This window comes from Cheilinus undulatus, linkage group 15 (genome assembly GCF_018320785.1).
Source record: "Cheilinus undulatus linkage group 15, ASM1832078v1, whole genome shotgun sequence".
Taxonomy (NCBI): Eukaryota; Metazoa; Chordata; class Actinopteri; order Labriformes; family Labridae; genus Cheilinus; species Cheilinus undulatus.
In genome coordinates, this window is record NC_054879.1 from 13,867,777 (window position 1) to 13,884,366 (window position 16,590).

At 36.5% G+C, this 16,590-nt stretch overlaps 1 protein-coding gene across 1 annotated transcript in view; it reads right to left on the reverse strand.

Annotated features, from left to right (window-relative positions):
• Positions 1-1,796: 1,796 nt before the first annotated feature.
• mlphb (melanophilin b) overlaps positions 1,797-16,590 on the reverse strand; it is a 64,130-nt gene continuing 49,336 nt past the window's right edge. Inside the window, exons 11-15 of the mRNA XM_041807160.1 lie at positions 14,686-14,835; positions 14,511-14,579; positions 12,006-12,054; positions 9,378-9,472; positions 1,797-5,212 (exon numbers count right to left, since the gene is read on the reverse strand). Of these exons, the coding sequence (XP_041663094.1) occupies positions 5,186-5,212; positions 9,378-9,472; positions 12,006-12,054; positions 14,511-14,579; positions 14,686-14,835 (390 nt within the window). The 3' untranslated portion in view covers positions 1,797-5,185. The remainder of the gene's footprint in view (positions 5,213-9,377; positions 9,473-12,005; positions 12,055-14,510; positions 14,580-14,685; positions 14,836-16,590) is intronic.

Consider the following 16,590-nt stretch of genomic DNA (forward strand, 5'->3'; position numbering starts at 1 on the left):
CAAAAAATGTCCCTGGTACAACCTGACCTGAGCAGTACCTGTCAGTCACACCATATCAGTTATAATGAAATGATCTTTAAAAGATCTTTAAATGCAGTAAAATGCAAATAAAGCTAAAAATTTGCACATCCTGTAACACCTGATAATCATATTTGCACATCAATGATTGTATGCAATGTTATTGCACATCTATAATTCAGAACTGTATCCCATATCATCCCCTCTACCATCTTATTACTATCTTATTAATATTTCAATAATATTCAAATACTGTGAAGTAAACATATGTGGATTATGGCTGTCAAATGATAATCTTTTGAAAATGAAATTTATGGCTGAATTGTGATAGAAAACCTGGATTCAAGATGAAAATACATGGAATTTTTTGCACTGATACCTATATTAATCCAAAAAGTGACCATTCCTTTGTTGTGTATTTTTTAATTGTGTTCTTACAGTATCTCAAATATTTCCCAGAGTTTTCAAACACAGAGAAATTTATAATATTTATCATTTTGAAGGGAAGTGTCTTGTCATGGTGGCAGCCACAGGTGGCCGGCCACCAAAATTATCTCTGTAACAAGGAAACCCTCCACACTAGGCATTTCCAGCAACTTAAAGGTGCAGTGTGAGATATTCAGCCTAGTAGCATTTAGCAGAACAGACCTGGTAAAAATGAAACATAATATTTATAAGAAGGTCTTTCTAAATCAGTGTTTAATTACCTACATACAAAATTGGATTTTTAAAATTTTATTCTTTTAGATTTATCTAATCAACATTGAGATTTAAAATTAGATGTTATTTAATTTTACACACTGCACCTTTAGAACCAGCATTGCTCAACGTCGCCCACCTCCCCTGCCTCAACACTACTTTTTGTTTTTAATTGAGGACTCTCAATGAGCTGTAACAACTAAACCGACAACCAATGTTTTGTTTTCATTCATACATTTCTCATATGCAGGAGTGCATGTACAAAATGACTCAATGGCTTCCAGTGATCCCAGTTAATATGACGGTATTTACTCTTTAAGCATACCTGCCGACACCCAGGACCCAGGGCCATCTTTCCTGTTTTATAATTTCTCTGCCAAAACTACTGGAATTTTTATGGCTCTACCACACACTTATTCATTCAAGTTCCTTCTCTGCATTATGATATTATGTACCATAGTATTATCTCTGTCTGTCTTTTTTTTTTTTTTTTAACAAGTTTTGATTATTTTGAAGCTAATTCACTGGAATGAAGTTTTTTTGGCCTTAAAGGTGTGCATAATGGATAAAAGATTGACAGTAAGTAAAACAATAAATAAACTAGAAAAGCACTTGGAGGGCAGACCTCCACCATTAGCCCTATCTCCCAATAGTACAGAATCCTTAAAAAAATTCCTGGATCCAGATGGTGATCCCGATCACTCCCAAAAACTGCTCAGTTCTACCTTAGCCATTTCTGACATTTCCTGAAAATTTCATGAAAATCCGTCCATAACTTTTTGAGTTATGTTGCTAACAAACAAACAAACAAACCCTGCCGATCACATAACCTCCTTGGCGGAGGTAATAAGCAGAGCATTTGGTTCAAAAGCTCTTATAAATACTTGTTTGAGGCTGTCAATAGCCTAAACAACAAAATCTTGATTTTCTGGGGTTGTGGTGAGATGAGAAGGCAGCAAAACAAAATCAAACCTGCCGTTGTAGAAAAATGTTGTTTGATGTGCCAGTTATAATAAAAGATAAACAAGAAGTGAATTTAAAAGAGAAAATGATGACAGCTGAGTTCGTAAATAATTTAATGAGACAGTAGCACAAAACTTGAATGCATAATTTGACTTATAAATGTTTCATAACTAAACTGAAGCTTAAAATAAATCATTAAGCTTGAATTCAGAGTTTTTCATGTCTTGAGTTTATACAAACAGCATGAGTGCAAGACAAATTACATATGCACAGGCTAAACAAGTCATTCATATGACTGAATCAGTCACTGTTAACCAGCTGTTTTATTCTTACTATTAAAAAAAATCCAAATAACATCTTGAAATAAAAAACAGGACATCTGTTTTCATCCATTGCATAGTTCAACATACATGCCTTACACAATTTCCAAATAGTTTCTGTTATTAAGCTGAAAGAAAGAAAAATAAATAGTTCATGTCATTGTTTGCACTGCGTTATTGCATATAATGAGAAAAACTATATGAACGTAATCACAGGTAATGATTCAGAGGGTCTTGAGCAAAGAAATCAGAGCAGAAAGTAGTGCCTTTAAATGAGATAAACACACTGGCCACTTCATTAGGTACACTTGTGTAACTGCTTAATAAAACAAAAATCTAATCAGCCTATTACAAGGCAGCAGCCAATGCATGTAGACATGGTCAAGATGCTGAGTTAAAGTTCAAACCGATCATCAGAATGAGGAAGAAAGGCGATTTATTGAACAAACCATGGTTGTTAGCATCAGATGTGACGTTCTTAGTATTTCATTAACAGCTGATCTGTTGGGATTTTGTGCACAACCGTCTCTTCAGTTTAACATCCAGGCCATGTCCACACAGAGATAAAAATATATTTCTTCAGTTTTGAAAGGTTTTCAGTAAACACGGCACCGTTTCAAGAAATGTCTGTCACGAGAAGTCATTCAAAACGCTGTAGTATATGTGCCCAGCTTATAAGTGGCGCTATAACACGGACACGGAAATGCACCAAAACCAGAGAAGAAGATTATCGAGCAAGCACACCCATAACTTTCTTTTTGGAGTGAACCTAAGAACTTGTGGCATCTGCTGTTCTCCATGACCATCTGATGCTCACGGTGTATGCATGTCCATACAAGATAAGTGGGCTATGACACAGTCATTTCAGGAAAGATGTGCTTGGTTGTATCCACGAGATGAAACGGTTGCTGTAAACCGATTCATGCACTCTGGTACCTGGTTTAAAAAAGTAGCGTTCCCAAAACACCAGTGGATGAAATGCCGATACGATATTGCCGATGTAGCTTTATGACCATACCCTAATTCTGATGGCAACTTTAACACCATGTCCCAAAGCTCAAATCATCTCAAACAGGTTTATTTAACACTGAACTCAAATGGCCTCGTCAGTTACCAGATCTCAACATCAGCTCTTTAAGATGTGGTTGAAGAGAGATCTGCATCATGGAGCTGAAGCTGACAAATCTGCAACAACTATGTGATGTGAAACAAAATCTAAAATTCCACATTGGATCTATGCCGAAAAGAATTCTGGCATTAATTTACCATGCTACTTGCAGGGTGTGCCTAATAAAGTGGCTGTTGAGTGTTAAAAGAATGTATAAATACCTATTACATTTTGGGAAACGGATACATAGAAAAATATACAAAAATTTGATTCATACTCATCAAAACAACCTTTAATTCCTTCTGAAGACTTTGTCTTTTACTTCTTTGCAACAAAGTCAGCTTTTCTCTTGTAATGAGGCTTTACAAAGATAAATAAAACACCAATATTTCTTTAAGATAAATCAAATGAAAGTAAAAAGTAAACTTATAACAAAGTAGAAATTGATAATTTTAAATGTTGCGTAAATTATGATTTTTATAAATTTTCTTTTGGACCATGCAAACATGAAAATAAATAGTCACAGATATAATATTTTGTCAAATAAGAATGGCTACACACTATACCAGTGGTTTAAAAGCATTTTTGCCCAAAGCATATTGAAGATCAAGCATAAAAAATTCAAGAAAACAACCACAATGTATTTATGATAGGAGCACACCTTAAGTAACATGTATGGATCAAGATTGGGTTGAACAAACATTTCTTTAAATTAGTAATGAGATTTGGTCATTAAACAGTTGATATCCAGATAATGCATTGGCAAACCACAGCGTTTAAAGTGAGGTTTCAGTGCAAGCGGAGAAAGAGACAGAAACAGAGACAGAACAAGGTTCAATTAAAAAAAAAAAAAAAAATCCAACCAGTTCTGAAAATAATAATGACAAACAAATTTTGCTGTCGGTGCAAAAATCATGATTAACAAGACTTTAGATTGTTTTTCTTAGTTTTTTGTTTTTCTTAAATATGCAGCAATTTTGGATAAAAAATGGGCCTAGTATGAAAGGGCCTTTAGCATGTAAGGTCACCAAGTCCACTGAATGGATATATCTGACAAATATGGGAAACTTCCCATAGAAAGTGTTAAGGAAGGGCAGGATTTTTAAAATAATTCTTGGAGGGTAACTGGATAAATGTCCTGTCTGTCATATTTATAATGGGACAATCAGAATGACAAAACAAAATGAGGTTGTAGCTCTGGTACAAGTGTCCCCATGGTATATGAACAGTAAAACATGATGTGGATAAAACCAAGGCCTTTCGGGGACGAGCCAAACGTCTTCTTGGCCAAGAGAAGCTTACAGTGTGACTCTTTGCTCTTATTCAAATAAAGAAATGTGGCACAATTCAGATTAAACTGCTGCTTTTCTACAGCTACATCTGACTTTATCGCGTCAGTGGTAGCAGCTTTTGTGTACACCGGCTTACCGTGTAACTAAACCACACTTGAAATAATTGCAAACCTATGCCTAAGCAGGTCAGTAATAGGACAACATCTTTTCAATCATGACAAGCTTTCAGTGTGGTTCTCTACTCTTGTTTTAATAAAGAAATTTTGTCAGATTCAGATCAAACTGCTGCCTCAGCTACGTACATTTACACTGTAATAACTCTGTTGTATCGTAATATCTGTCTGCTTTGAGGGGTTAGGTTTTCAGCATTAGCGATTAACAAAAGCAAGTACAAGCCTAGGCTAAAGGTGGAGGATGATTTGCAGTTAGTGCAGCCTTGTTTACACTCTAGACTCACTAGTCTAGAGTGTCACTGCTCCAGTGTGTACATTTGTAGGATTATAATGTTAAAAATCTGTGAAAACTGTCCTTCTAACTGTGGACTCCCACCTCTTTGAAACTGATTAAAATTTCACCAGCCTAATGGGAGCAGATCATGTAGAGTCATACTATGCATATAATGACTCACTCCAATGAATACAATGTACTGTACATATATTTGGATCCAGACCAAGCACCATCATCAGTAGTCAGTCATCACGGATCCAGATATTATTAATAAAAAGTCTAATAACAAAGAAAAGCATTAGAAAAAGTGATCAGTCACAAAATGCTGAGCCTCCTCCTCAAGAGCCCTGTGTCATTACCGGTTTCTGCAGGAAGAAAGAGACAAACACAAACACAGAGACAATCATGGTTTGATCATAAAAGAATCAATCATCTCATGCTATGATTGGGTTAATGAATTCATTGTTTGGTATGGATTCATTCATGTCAACTGAGACAACAACAAACACAGCAGGAGCAAAAACAAGCCTTTATGAGTGAAGATGTGAGAGTTTTACTGAATCACTCATGCAGAAGAGAAGAAACTAAACTAGCAGGCAATTGACATTTATTTAAAGAATCAGAGGGGAAATTGATGAGCCATACTTCTGTTATGACGTTTTATTTCATCCTGATACCTTTGTAGTGTTAAGAGAGCAGACACTAAGAAAATACTAATAACTAAGGGGAATAGAGTTCTCCATCAAGAATAGGAGCTGCAGAGTGTCTCAGAAATTTTTTTTTAAATCAATGAATATTTTGAAGGACTCTGATTTATAAAATCCCCAAGCAGATCCTGGTGATGCGTTATTTAATTCAAATCCTCACCATGAGAGGGAAACAGGAAGAAAATGATCTTTGAGCTCACAGTGAAACACATAAAAGCATTTTAAGTGCTGGTGTGAAATAGTGACCACTAATTAAACAAAGCACACATTTTCCTGGGTAAAAGTGATTAAAATGGCACATTGGGCGCACAGATTTTACAGTGGAAAAAGACACACAATTAGTGAACATAATGGCAACCTTAAAGGCTAAAATCAAAGACTTCACATTCATTTAAAACCACAAAAAGCAACCACCAAAGCGTGTAACCACTAAAGAAAGAGTTCATTTCCAACCATAAAGCCATTGCACACCTGTAAAAAAAACACTAGAGGAACGAAATGAAATTTAAGCAATCAAACTTTTTTTTGTCATGAGATGTGAAGATCAATATCACTGCTGTGTCTAAAGGTCTCAGAAAATGAGATTTTGGCAAATTTGCATAACATCTGCTAACCAGTCAACTGAAAGTCACCAGTAAGCACGGTGACTAAATACACCAATACACCAAGAGCATTATGTTCGTGCACGGAGGAAAATATTGTTGTAAAAAAGTGCAGAAGGTGTGTTCTGCCTAGGAGTTTTCAGTCAGAGCTGATCTGATGTTACCTGTAATCATTGATGTTAGTAGTATGTGAATAGCAATCTCCTTGGGTGTTTCCATGTTTGTAGTTTACATTCCACACATCAGGTATTTGTAAATGGCCTGAGATCTCTTGTATGCCCTCTAGGGGTATTCTCTAGTAACATGCATAGTGTATTGGTAAGTATATTTACTAGTATGTTCATAATCCAGCATAGATCTCATAAGCAAATGCAAGGTGGAACAGCAAGTGTAGTATCTCCAGCCTAAGGATGTATCATCTACACATGAACGCCGTCATCGCTTATATACCAGGCGAATGTGGGCTGCGTGTTGGCTGCATCCCCCTTGTCTTTAGCTTTCTCTCAATAAATCTCCTTACAACTTGTGACTTATTGATTAGCTTAGCTGGGTCAAAATTTAGAATTAAAGCATTCAGTACAAATGAGGTGAGGCCAAACTGGACTCCTACTTTGAAAAGTAGGAACCAAAAGTGTAATTGTCCTGTGTTTATCTTCTCTGCGACATGTTCTACTGCTGTGAGACTAAGGGTGCGTTCGAAAAGTCCAAAAAATGACCTCCTAAGTCCTTTCCTATTCACTTTTCCTTAACCCCGACGAGAAACGTCGCAGGGTTAAGGAAAGGTGGGAGTAAGAGGATAGGAAAGGAGAACTGTGGTGAGTAAGGAATCCGACTGCACTTTCCAAAGGTGGATGTTACGGACGTGACGTGTGTTTTTTGTGTAAAAACTACAATTTAACGTTGATGGACTACAAAATTTGCAACTTCCACTCGGTGCGTTCTCTGTGTTGTTATGTGCTGTGAACGCTAAAACGTCAGAGATATGAGCTCATTAAGATTTTTATATCCTAAAGTCTCTTCAGGAAGAGGAACTGTGAACATCTAGAACAGCAGAAACCTTTCTCTTAATCTGAACTTTCTACTAAGTCAATACTACGAGATGAATAATGTTCAAGTCCTTTTGTTTCATAACGATGTTAAATACTTTTGCTTTGTTCCCTACCTAATCATTTTTTTTTCTTTAATTCTCTTGTCTCTGTTAAATTTATTACAGAATCTACTCTGGTTTCATCTTCCTTTCAGCTCGTTCTGTGAAAAGCTCTATAAACTGTGTCTTCCCTGCGTAATTATGATGATAAATATAATAATCACAATATAGCAACATGCCGACTTTATCGCTTTAGTTGGTTGTGATTAACAAACTTAAAACATTTACTTTAATATTTCAAAATAGCAAGACAAATACAGTTTAAAATACTGACTGATCGGTTAACTATTTAAATAAAATGGAAATCAGAAGAAATGAAATCGTGATCATAAGTTGAATGACAAAGTTTTCATGTCTGTAATATTACTCCCCTACTGCCTTCCGTTTATCACGTGTATTATACATTTTACTGAATTTTATGGTTTAAATCCGGGTTAGTTCAGTTATTCTAGTTATTCAAGTTATTCACTTATTTTGATGAGCGGTCAATAGGTGCGTCACTTTAAATGAAGTTTACGCAAAGCATTGTGGGTCGTCTTTTCATCTCTCCTTTGGTAAAGGATGGTCCAGTGTTTCCTAGGCTAAAGGAGATAAAAAAGGAAATAATGAAGCTCCATTCCTTACCATTTGGAGAATTCAAACAGTCCTTATCATGGCCGACACTTAAATACTTCCGGGTCGTTTCACTCAGTTAGGAACCTTCCTAAGCAAGATGGACTTTTCGAACGCACCCTAAGGCTACGTTAACACTGCAGGCCTTAACACTCAATTCTGATCTTTTCTCAGATCTGATTTTTTTATTTGCCTGTTCACGCTGCAGTCAACTTCCAAAAGATCAGATACGTATCTGATTTAGAACCACATACGAAAGTGGCCTGAATTTGAATCCAAAAGGTCAGATTTGATGTGACTTGCGCTATTCACACTGTCAGAAAAAAATCAGATATGAGTCACATGTGAAGAAAAAAAATCAGATTCAGGTCACTCCTAACTGCAGTGTGAAGGTAACTTAAGTGGGTGGTTATGGGATGCCTTCCAAAAAAACACAAAAAAGGTTTTTGCTTTAATGTAAGAAATTTGTTCTAAACTCCTTAAAATGGAATTTCATACAGGTTGCTTTGTACAACACCCTATGCCAGGGATTGTGGGGGTTGCCAGTCTCTGGCAGTGTTACTTTAGCGGGGTCATGGGCTGAAAAGTTTGGGAACTATTTTGCCTGAAAGATGTTTGCTGCTTGCAGAAAAATAAGCTAATCATAAATTCAGTAGATTCCAGTAAATGAGACACGACACTTCTGCATGCAGCCTGTAAGCTCTGACTAGTTGACGTTCACATTGGAATAAAATCAAACCATGACGCAGCTGTTACGCAGTTGTCATGCAACCAGTCTAAAACAGGCTTTCAGATCCGGATCCTGAGACAGATCTGGCCAAGCTATTTGTTTCTTACTCTTTCCACTGTTTATGCAAAGCTAGGCTAATTACCCTAAGGCTTTTGCTCTACATAGAGAACAAACATAAAAGTGTTATTGATCTTCTCATCTACCCAACAAGAAAGTGAATTAAAAAACTCTGACACTGTAAAATTTCAGATAAAAGCACTTCCAAGTCTCTTTTACTAGCCTGGGGTTGCCACATGTTTGTACAAATAAAGTTATGTCTCAAAGGAGCCTTTGCATTTGGTCTTGAAATACTTGGCAGTTATCCCACTTTTGCACAAAGCTAAATAATCTTTCTGGTGTACATAAACAGTTTTATAGCTTCACATTTTTGCTTTTCTGACTTTTTTAGGGGGGAAATGATTAGAGCCTTATTGCATGTTGACACCTGTCTTAAATAAAAGCAGTGTAATTTCATATCACTGAAGAAAACAGAAGTCTGGGATTTCACTTGAAGTTTTACAGCGTTCCTCTCAATAGTATCTTCAGGCACAACAATCCAGACTCTGCTTTAGTGTATCATTTGTGCTAAAGCTTGTTTTTTCACAGCAGTTTATGCTTTTTTGTGCAAATTTAGCTTTATAATGTTGGAACTGAACTCTTCCCTGCACCCAGCACCACATAGCGGGCTCATACCGCACAGGTAGCCCTGGGTTTGGGCTTGGCCACTGGGTTCCTCTGTGTCAGGGAGCCCCTGTAGAGGGAGTTCCTCTTAAAGTTGTCCACCTGGTCTGCAAACATACAGCAACCACATTGTACAACCTTCTTTTACCACAGATTCATGTCAAAGTCCTTTCACAAGTATGATTGAACTTTTCTTCATAACTAACTATGCACATAAAAGCTTAGATCTTCATAAAGGTCAGTAGGAGTTAAAAGTGTTGGATGAAATAGTACTAAAGTAGTCATACATGAGTCCATATTGCTTCAATAGAGCTTATAATAGACAAACACCTCCTGCAGGGGTAAAATACCTTAAAACAAGTATTTTTGGGTCTTTTTAGACAATTTGTATTTGGGGTCTAAATGACAAATTCAGACTAACAAATCCCAAGTTAAAGGACTTGCCGGCTCCTCCTGGTAGACGAAGCATGCTTCTTCAATTAAAATGTGGATCTTTGTGAAAAAATATTTTTGTAATGCTGTCAGAGACTTTGGTTAACAGCCTCTTGGTAGTAAAATTAGGGCCTTTGTCCAAAGCAGATGTGTTTTTCAGACTAGCAGCAACCACAACCTCCGTTTCAGAGTGCTACCAAGTTAACTCTTGGCTTCATAAATAGCTCTGAGCACTTCAAGTTTCTTTTATAATAACTAGGAATAGCTAGGTATAAGCAGCAGTAGACCAGGGAATCTGCATTTAGAGGAGATTTATCAGATCAAAATTTCCATTGTTACTGCTGCAAAGACTTTGTTGCCAACAAAACTGATATTGAAATACCCGCCTCTTCTTGATTTTGGTTGACAGTTTGGTAAAATCCATATACTCTGCCAGTGCTATAACCTGGTTGTGCAGTGGTTTGCCCCGAGTGAAGGTGAACAACATCACACACTGGAAGCATGTCCTGAGCACCTCGAGACTCAAGATCACCAGAACAGCAGATTATTTTGCCTTGTGGTCATTGACTTGCTGATCAGTTTGACATGATTTTGATTTTATTGCTTCCGCCATGGTTGTGTGCAATTTGAAGTTTTCTACAATTGCTGTATAGTTTCATGAGAAAATCTGTAGTTTCCCACCTTTCATAAGAGGTGCTGTAGTAGCTCAGCGACCTGCTGACTGAGCAGTGACCTGTAGCTTGTCCAACAGGGTGAGACGTAACGCTGATACGGTGATGATTTACTACGGTGAGTCTGTGTATTGTGTTGTATTTTGAAATTGACTTGATACTTTGCATTTTTAAGACTGGTTGGATCAGTCTTCTCAACATGGATTGATGCAGTAGGGCAGCAGCTTGTGCTGAAAATAGACTTAGCATGTGTATCTCGAGGGAACTGAAGCAGGATGGTGCTTCTGGGATGTGCCAGAATCAGATTGGAGTGAATGCAATAGACTTGCAAAGATTGACTTAAAAGGGAGGGATTTGCTTTGCAGTGTGCTTCACTAGCAGACTGGGACGCAGGCAGAATATGTGGAATTTAGAGGTTAGGGAGAAGAAAGACATTGACAAGTGAGGCACTGTTACAAACATTGAACTATTTTCAACTTTCAGCTGTGAGTTTAGTGCTCAGGATGCAAATGCTGGACTACATTGACTTTGCATTAAAAGTGAGTGCTGCCAGTGGCTGTGGACACAGGCCCATAAAGCAGTTTTTGTGAACAGATTTCAATTTGGTTATTTTTGTGAAATATTTTGTTGCAGCAGTGAGGGTCTGTGTCCTCCAATGACTTTTTTTGACCTTGCAGCACTCATGACATCAATATCTGAGTTCTTTTCACAGCACTTATGGTTGCTTGCTTACAAAAGTTGGCTCTTAGCTCTTCCACTTCATCTGTTTCAGTTAAATTTGCTCTGAGTTAATCATTGCTTATAATTAAAAAAAACTCACTAAGACAACATTAAAATAATATGAATGACTTTAGTCCTGACATTATCAGCAGCTACAGACCTGGAAATTGTACCTTTAAAGGACATCAGATTAGTCCCTCCATTTCAATTGCTACCAACAATGTTGATATGAGAAGTTCTGCTCTGTTTTGATTGGTTGGTAAAAGAAAGGTGGCAATGCTGTGGCTGAATTATATTAAACAGAGTAGAGAGAGTGCAGCCACAAAAAGGATCTGATGCAGACAGCTGAGTGTCAAAAATGATGAGTTGAACTGATTTTATAAAGAAAATGGTGCTGCCAGTGCAAAAAAAGAAGCATTAATAGACACAGGACCTCCAGCTTGTCTGCTGACTGCAGGTGATCGCAAACTACTGAGTCATTTCCGAAAGCCTTTGGTCCTTATTAGTCAGTTTTATTCCTCAAATGTGTTAAATAAGACCCAGGTTTAAAAATGCCAAAACTGGCCTTTGATTTACCAAAACCTTTGTGATGACTACAATACTGATTTAATTTGATCATTTATAACTTAAAATGTCTGTGAGAATTTTACACGTTGCAAAAATTGATTATGGGAAAACTGAATCTGAAACAGGACTCAGTGTTCAGCAGCTCACAAAATAGATCATGGTGTTCTGGGGGTTTAACAAGGTTAAGATGTTTTGAGTCATACAAAAGGCCTCGGGGGTCAGGCTCAAGGGCTGCAGAGTTGGTTCTTACTTGTGGGAAAGTTGTGGGAGAGTCTTCTTGCTTGGACTGGAATCGCAGACTGGAGGATGACACAACAGGAAGTCGGAAAGAAAAAAGGAAGAAAAAATATTTAAATGTGGGGAAATTTGTCAGGACGATAAGTCTTTGGCACCAGTGAGTGTTGAAAAAGTTACAAGAAACACAGCTGGGAAGACAGAAATGATCTTATTGGTTAATTTGACTCAAGTAGGTGGAAAATATGCTTTGAATTTGTTTTGCACTTTCATGGTAATTTGGAAAATTATTTGTCTTTATTGGAATTTTTTTGATTTGATTTGTTGGGGAGAATTTGCTTCAAAATGTTGAGGTATTGTCATGGAAGTTTGTTTGGTTGTTAAGGGGAATGTTCTGTCATTTTATAGAATTTTGGGAAATTTGATATCAAATTTCAGGGAAAATTTGAATTGGTATTTGGGAAATTTGCTTTTAAATTTTCAGGATTTTGCACGAAAGTTTTGGGTTTATTTTTGGAATGTTTCACTTAAACATATTGTGAATATTCAAAGACATTTTGGATACTTTTTATGGGAAATTTTATAAATATTATCATGAATTTTCACAGAAATCTTTAGGTAATTTATTTGAAATTTTAGGGAATTTGTGTGGCTTTTGGAAAGGAAAACTTCCAAGAATTTCAGAACTTTCAGTGAAAATTTTGTTTAAGCTTGGCCTTAACATGTTCTTGTGGTTCTTTATCAAAATAACCAGGAATTCTCCCCCATCCCTCTCTCAATGACTGACATTATATCTGACTTACTGAAACCCCAACAACTGACCAACTGGCCCCACAAAGCCAAAAAATCTGCTCTAAAACTGATCTAGTGCTGTATTTTCTGCAGCTAGGACCTTCAGGAGACTAAGGACATCATTTTTGTTAAAAACTAGGGCTGTGAAATGATTTAAATTTGTAATCAGAATAATCACTGGTTTCTGTGGATTAATCATGATTAATCACATTATCCTCCATTGCCACTCACAAAGCTTCAGTGAACCCCTCGTCCTTAAACAATATTAATCAGTCAATAGCTTTTATGCAATCTATTTGGGAATTGTGCTCGACAACATGTCATGGGGAGACTTCCTGAGGAGACTACATTGCTCTGGGAGGGTGCAGAAATCCACTTGAACTCCCTTCGCTGATCAGTGCGTGTTTCGTGCTGAGGTGGTACTTAAGGCTGGTGTTGCTTTGGGGGACTGATCATTTCTTCCCATAGAGTGTGCATATCACTTTGCTTTTATTGAATATTCCTATCCAGGAGGTCTTCATGCTCTTCAGAATTATCCATCTCTTATGTCTGTTTGGATAGCTGCTACCGTCTGTGTTAGAGCAGTGGCAAGTACAGATTTGGTGGGATTGTGGGATGTAGTGGAAGGACCACTCTGCCTTAAAGAAATAACATATTAATCCTGTGATTCAATCATAATGCTTAAATGCATTATTTTTTAACAAGTGGGAGAAACTAAAAATGCATTCTACTGAACTTTGTAGTACACTTAGGCCTCCTAAAGGTGGCAGCAGAATCTGATAAATAACACAAAAATGTCATCCTTTGTTCAACAGAGCAGCACAAAAACCTCTAAAGGAGCAATGTGACTTTTTTTTTACAATTAAAAAAACTGAGTTAGACAATATGGCTGATGTATTCATTACATGTGAAAAATAGTGTTGGGGGGATTCAATTGTTTTCAATTCTTTGTAACAGAAAAGATGTTATTTCATGCATTTTGAAAGCATTTTAACATGTACTGATCCTTTATTTGGCTGATGAATGAGACACGTATAATAGAGTATGACTGAGAAGTTTTGATGATTTTTTTGGGTTAATTGTTCTGCTCTGTTTCTAGCTTAATAAATATGTAGCAACATATCTCAGAACATAACCTCAGCTCTATTATGCTAGTTATTACCTTTCTTGATAAACATTAGAACTCATCATAATGTTGATTTATTTACTTTTCCTCACAGTCATTTTACTGACCCAACAACATCATGATGATGTTTTATTTCTCACCTAACTAAGGAATGTTCAACTGGACCTTAAACTCACTACAAAGAAAAGTTTATGTTGTCTTATTTTTTTTTTAGCTTAACAGCATTTATCTGGTCACTTTTAACATTTTTTAACACTTGATTACTGTTTTTCAAATAATGGGAATTGGTAAAGTGATTAGGGGATTTTACCACGGCCCCTGTAAGTGGATTAGGATGACTGACCCCCAGCAGCAGCAGCGTATATGTTGACAGAGCTGAAAGTCAAGGGTACTGTGTTTCAGCTTAATTTGATTCACAATGCTGATGTGCTTAAAGCTTATTGGCTGGTTATTCAGTTATATAATTACAACACAGGGCTTCTCTTAGCTGCAGAAACCAAAGTTAACCAAAGGTGACTGCATCAGTGACTATAAATCTGATCCACAGATTCTCAATTTTCTCTGATTGTAAGTCGATTAACCTCTAAAATCAAACAACCTTACCCTTCTTTTTTTATCCACCGGTGTGCCTGCAGCGTTCAGTGCAGCAATCCTGTTCTCTATGTACGTCACCTTGAGGCAAAAAGAGAGAAAAAAAAACAGTTTTGCTGTTTCTGTGTCTTTAAAAACAGGTCGAATATCCACACCAAGCTTAACTATGCTGTTGGTTTCTGTTTACCTCACTCTGGGCGTTCTGGACGTTAGCAGCTGCTTGGGCTACCTGGTCCTCCAGCTCACACAATAAAGCTGTCGAGCCTTTGAAGCCTGCTGAAGACCCATCCTCTAGGGGGTGCCATTTCTTCTCCAGACTGTCTGTTGAATGGCATGTCTAAGAGAAAAATATGAGGAGGAGAGCAGTGGAGAATCAACATGAAATAAGAGGAGACATTTATGAGTATTTCAGAATAAAAGCCAACAAAATAGAATTCCTCATACTGAAGCATTAGTGGAAAAGGATGTAACTCTCCTAAAAGAACTGACAAAAAAACAAAACAAAACAAAAAAACCCCACTTCTATGACCTTATTAGGATGCAGAAGTGGAACATTTTGCTCTTCTCTTGTGTTGCTTGAGACGAAGCATTTTCATTTGCTACAGGACAGCTACTTTGCATGAATCCTTAAAGTCACATATTATTCACACAAAAATTGATATTCAGACATTCTGTTATTATCACAGCAGTGTCTCTGCAGATTTACTCCAGTGCATTTGAACACTTTTGGTATTCATATCTATCTTTTCTTGAAATTACCTAGTCTATACTTCCAGTGGCCACATTATGCTCCTGTATCCCTTACAGATTCCTGAGGCCATTTTTTTGGCTCATTTCTGTTTTCCTTTTAAAATCATTTTGGCTGTGTTAATGCTAACAACATAGATTTTGTAGGGCAAGTTCTTTTTTTAATCAAATTTTGAAATTTTACTATCAGAACCTGTAAGGGTTTAATAATAAATATATGGCCAATTGAAAGTCATTACAATCACTATTTCTGATCCTCCAGCCATCAAAGTTAAACAACATGCATTTTATGATATTAGGCTTTTATTTGGGAGTCACTGCTTCAAATTTGAAGTTTTTCCTTCTTGCCACAAAATGCCATCTATTCATCATAATTCTTTTTACATTGTCACAGTGTGAAAAATAATGATGCATAAATGTCAAAGTTGCTGCTCCTCATTGACATATAAAAGGCTCTGATAATCTCTTTCAAGGAAATACAATTTGAAGGTAGTTAATGAAAATTATTTAGTTTTTGGTGTTTTTTTACATAAACAACAAAGGGATTTTATGCTATTAAACCAGCATTTCAAGGCTTTAATTCCTGAAAAGTACTCAAAAATAAATTTTTCTCATTAGGTCTCATGTTGATGAAACAATTATACAAGAAGAGTAGTGAAAAATATGAATGCCTTACATCGAGTCTTTCTGTGTGAAAAATCAAACACTTTAACACGCTAACAGTTGACCAGCTCTGTGTTTAGACCTCTGGTTTATACTGGACACAAACTTTAGTTTAGTTTAGTTTAGTTAGTTTAGTTTAGTTTAGTTTATTCAATCATAACGCAACACCAAACATTTTGCACAGTATAGACATTTCAAACAAAATCAATAGTCATGTGTTGAATAATGAATGAAAAGGCATAGGCAGAAGCATACTGCTTATAAAAGCCTATCCTACATTTTTAACTTTTTAAGCTACTAACTTCCAGCAATGCAAAGAAACAACAACAGATAATCAGTCACACTTCAAAGATAGCTTTACAAACCATTTTCTTGAAAACCAAAAGAGAATTACATGTTTTTACATTTATACTGGCATCATTCCAGAATTTAACTCCAACAATGGAAGCACATCTCCTTTTCATACCTTTTTTAGCTTTTTGCACAATAAATTTACAAACACCTCTGAGATTATACGGACTCTCCTGAATTGAAAAGAACCTCTGTACTGAGTCAGGGAGCATTTTTGACTTTGCTCTGAACATCATTTGCATTATTTTATAATAAAACAAATCATAAGATTTCATAACATGAGAATTTAGAAAAAGTGGATCCGTATGAGCATAGTAATCAGCCTTATTGA